The 6436-nt window shown below is 45.4% G+C and overlaps 1 protein-coding gene across 1 annotated transcript; it reads left to right on the top strand.

Annotated features, from left to right (window-relative positions):
• Positions 1–588: 588 nt before the first annotated feature.
• On the top strand, positions 589–1533 carry LOC139409701 (uncharacterized). The gene has a single exon (XM_071155103.1). The coding sequence runs from the start codon at positions 589–591 to the stop codon at positions 1531–1533; it is 945 nt and encodes a 314-aa protein (XP_071011204.1).
• Positions 1534–6436: the final 4903 nt, after the last annotated feature.

The following is a 6436-nucleotide window of genomic DNA, read 5'->3' as shown; positions in this document are numbered from 1 at the left end:
AGAATCAATGTGTTACACAAGCTCACTACCTTACCCTTGTCCATTTAACACAGTGACAGTGTATGACTTACAGCGCAATCAAGGTATTTCCTAATGCACATCTTAAGGTCTGTCAGACCCTTGGAGCCTGGTCCATTGTCAAAGGATGTGTTCTCTAACAGTGTCTCTATGGACAGGATACCATTCTGTGGTGAGAAGGTTCCATTTATCTGGAAGTGTAGGTGAGACCGGTATAAGTGCTGGGCCATTCTTGCAGGATAACAGCACCCTTTAATAGTGAGGGAAGATAGAACAGGTGTTTGTAGGACAGGTCCTCCAAAACTATGTTCCAATTACCAAGCTACAAGCATCATCATGGTTATATTACAAATTAATGGCTGGACTGTCTTGTCCTAATCGGTTCCTCAAAGGAACCATTGTCGGATTACCAAGCTTGAGGCAGCATCATGGTTGACTTGTGCATCTGTGGTTGGATTGGTCAGACAGATGTGGAATACACAGCACTGTTTGGTCAGACCTTAACAAACCCCTCAAAAGTCAATGAGGCTATATATAAACCACTGTAACTGAACCACTATACCAAACAGAATGGAGAAATACAAGAGAGGCCCTGTTTTAGGCAACGGTGCATATGGAACCGTGTACAAAGTTACTTGTCTGACTACTGGGAAGGAGTATGCCTTGAAATACCACACCCGCGGCGTAGAGGACACAACAGTCAGAGAGCTCTCATGTCTCGCAGCACTAAGGGGTCACCCATATGTGATTCACATGCACGATTGCTTTGTAGATAATGACACGATAGCCATGCTCATGGCCTACGTACCCTACACCTTGGGTGACGCGATCCACAATGGATACGGTGTGAACTCGTACTACGAAGAAGATCGTTACCAAGAGTGTCTCCCGTTCAGTTTCGTTGCTCACTTTAGTGCACAGGTGGCTAATGCCCTGTCCTACATGCACAGACTGAATATAGTACACAGGGACCTGACGCCTTACAACGTGCTGCTGACAGAAGATCTCACAGTGAAGGTGGCTGACATGGGCCTCTCTAGACAGTCCTCCAACTGGATGAGCCCAAATGTGGTCACCGAGACGTACAGGGCCCCTGAATTGTTCCTGGAAAGACGTAGATCTACAGAGTACACATGTGCCATAGACATGTGGAGCCTAGGGGTTTTGATAGTGGATGCAATGGAAGGGAGGGTTACATTCGCTAGCGGTGACGCCAGACGTGTGACTATGTCCACCTACGAGATTATCACAAGGACTCTATGTCCCAAAGACCACCCCAGTGCATCAAGTACACCCTGTAACCCTGACATCATAATGCCTAAAGTGATGCAGTGTGAACTGGTGAAAAGGATAGTCTTCAGATTGCTGAAATTCCATGCCCCAGAGAGACTTTTGGCTCATGAGCTGCTTCAGGACACAGAATGGATGCGTGCTGCTGATATGACCAGGGAAGACCAAGTTATAGTTAGAGACCAGATACAGCGCACTAAAAGTTCTGAGTGGTTGAGGTGTTGAGGTGAAGACAATAACACCAACAGGACAGTGTGTGATGACTCGTTTTACATGTTTATTCAATATCCTTATACATTCATGGTTGATATGGTATCATTGTACTGTCACAAAAGCAGGTATATCATCAATAAATGATTTAATAAGAAATGCATCGCATGCGTCCTATATGTCAGTGTTATATACACAAGTCCAACAGTAGAGGGTACACTATTGCTTGCACTACACAAGACAAGCTACAGGCAACATATATATTCGGCACATGACTAAATGGACATGATCAGTGTTGCCATCGTAATGAACAGTGGTGTCAGGGTGTGTGTTTGGAGGTTAGTTCCAGCAGACGGCCAAGACTTTTCCAATCCGTCTATCATCCTCTTCAGGTTCCGTATACCTGTAGGGGAGAGACAGGTTGAGCCCAATGCAAATAGTAGTAGTACTGTAATTAAAAGGAAAGAACGTGCAACACACTGTCACTGATGTTGAGCAGTTTCACCGGTCTCCTCACATCCTCCAACTCCTTCAGATCTGGCATGGTCAACATTGGGTTTCTTCGGGTTGTTGTAGTGGTGGTGGCACTCGCCGAGGCTGCTAGTTGGACATTGGAGCATGACATGTCAGCTTGCCCATGTCTCTGATACATGAAATAATGGTATTGCTTATCACCATATCCCCCGAACGTGGTGCCTTCATTGATAATGATACAGCACTGGTGTGGGCTTAACATTCTGCTCATAGTGTCATTCCACACTTCAATTAAACTCCACATGTTGCGATTTCCAGGTTCTATGTAGAGCATAGAGATTGTAATGACACCATTCAGCGGCTTAACAAAGGCTGCCCTCTTAACCGTGTCAACCTTGGCAGTATAGTAGAACATAGCACATGTGCCTGACTTCACACTCAGAGTGAAGGTCTCATTTCCTATCCTGTAAGTGCCTTCGTCGGTGCACGTGAGGAAGCGAATTATAACCTGGGACCCCACTGGGGTTGCCGTAACCTCATATATGTGTTCCCTAGCATACACAACGTTATTGTTTTTATAGAAAGGCTCAGCGGGACTCTCCAAGTATCCCGGCAACTTGACAGTGTTTCCCATTGTTGCTACAATGGTGATGGGTTCAGGTCTCTCAGGTGTAAGACCTGGCGCTCTTGTCAACGCACAACACTCAAATGTACTTGCTGCAGTGAACAGCATACACATGTTGATAACAATGTGCATTTCCATAGTGGCCGGTTCTATACAAGTGCTAGACAGAGTGGATTCTTGACTGTGTTTACAGAGAGTGCAGCCTATGAAAGGCTCCTGCGGGAGCAGTTGCTTCCTTTTATACCCCATGAAACACATCCCCTTCCCCTTACATCTATGTATCATCCACCTATGGCTGATTCAACCTACCCAATGTGAAGTCTATGAGGGGTATGATTAAGATACATACAACTGACAAGTCCACGTACAGGGGTTCCAGAGAGCTTCATCCTAGCTCTGTCACCAAAACACTGATAACATTGTAGCTCTGGGTGTGTAAAGAGAGTGGTTATCCCATATTTCCAACCAACGTATGTGGACACAGGATCAGGTATGGGAATGCTGGACTAGTAGTAAAGTGTTGAGTGTGAAACGCAATACAAAGTCTCATACACAGGTGTCACTGTTTATTACAATAAATGATACATATAGACCCAAATGTATATGCTACATAGCCTACTGAATCAGGATCAAAATATATACGCTAACAAGGAAATAAGTTTGTTCAAGAGAAACACACTCTTCAAGGAGTGAAATTCACGGATAAAGACAATTCCACCACAGGGCTGTACCACATACTGACAGTTACGCTTCCTCTCGAACACTCCAGCCTTAGATCTCCACTGTAGCTTAAGACGCATGACATACTGAGACATTGTGATATAGGTGATATGGTCCTCTGTGTACAGGAGATACGTATCCAATTGAATGTCCTCCTCCTGCTCACCGGACATGAGTGATAAACGTTTTGCGTTGCTCAAAGGCACAGGTATGTAACTGTCCAGAACAGCATCAGCATCCAGCAGATAGTCAGGGAGCTGTTGTTCAGCACTCCACTTGTCCACAAACACCGGGTTGCACAATGACTCTCCGTTCACCACATACACCTTGTTGAAACATTTGAAAAAACAGGATATCATGTCCTTCCTAGCTCCTGTGATCGAGATCAAGGGTCTGGGTATGTAACTGGAAGACACAAACAGTATGCGCCGTTCCTCTTGCTGGCATGTGCTTTCAAAGCCCTTCAGTCTATTGGTTATGTACCGTGTGTATTCATGAACAAGCAGCTCTTGGTCCAGAATAGAGCTGTACTCTCCCCTATACGATGAGTCCAGGTCTACTAAGAAGTCGTACTTAAAATCTTTATCCATCACAGTGTCATTCATAAACAGACCATGTGAGTCGAGCTCCTGTTTACCCCCTCTAATCACTATGTAATCCACAGAGAAAGTACCGTAAGCACCTCTTGTGTTCGACATTGTATCACCTGTACTGACTGTGCTGGGATTCAAACCAGTTGCAGTACTATTAACCGGAGTCACTGTTAAGTATACGAGTTACGGTTGGATAGATGTTACACTCCCTTGGCAAGGATGTATCTATTACAGTAATAAAATATGTTACAAAACCAACACATTTGATAAAAGTGCTTCCATGAAACATCAAGTCACAAGGCTTCCAGGCAAGGGAGACCAGTCACGCCTTCTGTGTGTCGTTTACTGGTGTCCTTGTAAGACCGCATGGAAGGTGTTGAACAACACATAATAGACAACCCTCTCCATAGACCTCCAGACCTTACAAAGGTCCTCATGAGTGTCCATTGTCAAGGTCTCCTTGAGATCATCGGAGCAGTTGTTGTGGACATCAATGTTGGTGTGATGTGTGAGAGCTTGATCGACGCTTAAGGTGATTGTTAAATCGAAGTCTCCGTTGTCCATTTGTCTGGGGCAGATGAACTCCGAGCTGAGCGGAGTTTGAGGCTCACTGACGGCACTTCTCCCCTTCTCCAGATAATAAACACACGGTGCTTGTACCTCGTGCATAAGGCGGTGGAAGGTGTGGTGTTCAGAGCGCAGTGTCTGTATCTCATTCAAGGTTCTATTCAATCCTGGAAAACCTAGACAGGTCATAGTTGTCTTGTATCTGGCAAAGCCTGAAAGTCTCACGGTGTAGTTCAGTTTGAACATGGGTGGAGGCATACCCAGTGCGATCATACGGTCTAGAAGCTCTCGAGTGTCTCTTTCCAGCTTGGATCGAGTGGAACACAAAGCTATCGGTACAGTTTGTTTCCCTGTGTCAAGGCCATGTCGCCGCTGGTCCACCAGGGCTTTGGCCATCATAGAATATGCAGTAGGACCTAACTATCTGATACGATCTGGAATGAGATTGTGCTGTCTGCAAAAATTCGGAGACGTTAATAGGTCAGAACAGTTCCTTGTGCAGTTGTAAGACAAGAGGTTGGACAATTGTAGAGATATACAGCAAATGGAACTGTGACTAGTGGCTCAACAGAGGCTCATGAACTACACCACATTTCACATTTACGAACATCTGCTGTATATAGCCAGACTCTCGTGACACCCATAAGAGCGTTTCGCTCGACGCATGTCCACATGTGCAACTTTTTCGAAACATTCACTAATCTGTTCCAAAAGATCACCAGGATTTGTATGGCCAGAGACACACATCTCCCCTACCAGTACAATGTACTGCCCTTTGAATGATCGGATGACTCCTTCGTAGCCGCTAGCATGAAAACAGGGGTATATAAACATCAAGGTGTCCGCTCCAGTGTACTTTTCAACTGCGTCGACACAGGACAGTTTTTCCACCATGCGGTGAGGAGGCTCGATGTCCGTCATATGAACTGTCGTTGCACCAAGTACCTTGTAAGCAATGTAGCATTCGGTTAACCCGAACCCACTGCCCACTGCTAGGATGTCATTCATCCCGGACACAGTTAGATGTGACATGTTTTCTATCAAATTGGTAAAACAACTGTTTCCGTATTGGAAACGTAGAGGTGTTTCTTTCAAAATACTGTCCATGAACACAGCTGCACCTTCCCAAAAGTCATCACATTCATCATCAACACCAGCCTTGTTCAAGTAAAGCTTCTTGATCATCTCTGAAGAGACTGGTTGATGACTCACATGCCCACACCATGCATCACATGAGAAGGTGGTGTCCACAGACACACTATCCGCCATAGTAGAGGTGAAGGGAGAGGTGAAGGGAGAGGCCGATATCACTTATGAGGTGTGTTAAAGGCTCCTTCAATGTCACAGCAGGGATTGGGCTATCCAGCAGTGGTTGGACGACGGAGCTTTGTATTGATGCTCCAAATTCCATTGGTTGGATCACCAGCAGTGGTTGGACATCCGGAACTCCATAGATGTGACATTTATTGGCTGGACAAATGAGCTTGGTTCTACAGTTCCACTTACCATAGACATGTCTTATAAAGGCTCGTGTCCTGTTACCAAAGGTGTCAGTGGCCTGCTATATACCTACAGCTCTACAATGGACTCACTTGCCAATGTCACACTGGATAATGTTACAATGTTGAATAGACCATCACACTACCCAGAGTCGGATTCACATTGTTATAGTCTCTATGAATACAGTCGCACCATTTACATCCCTTTCTTTCACACGCTGGTTATGATCACGGGCTTGGTTGTCAATTTATACATGGTCATCACGCTCTACTGTTCCTGTTCAAAGTACTCGGGGAGGCAAAGGAAGGTCCTCAGTGATGTCGACGTCTTATTTTCACATCTGGGGGTCTGTGACATAGCCACTTTGCTGACTATCCCAGTGTGGGTTACGCAGACGATTCTCGTGAGGGGCTGGGTGTTTGGCTTCGTGATGTGCAAA

The sequence above is a fragment of the Oncorhynchus clarkii genome, chromosome 5 (assembly GCF_045791955.1).
Source record: "Oncorhynchus clarkii lewisi isolate Uvic-CL-2024 chromosome 5, UVic_Ocla_1.0, whole genome shotgun sequence".
Classification (NCBI taxonomy): Eukaryota; Metazoa; Chordata; class Actinopteri; order Salmoniformes; family Salmonidae; genus Oncorhynchus; species Oncorhynchus clarkii.
This window is presented reverse-complemented; position numbering and strand designations above follow the sequence as displayed.

Bases quoted from the DNA above. Each gene is read 5' to 3' on its own strand.
- LOC139409701 (XM_071155103.1), top strand. From the start codon at position 589: ATGGAGAAATACAAGAGAGGCCCTGTTTTAGGCAACGGTGCATATGGA.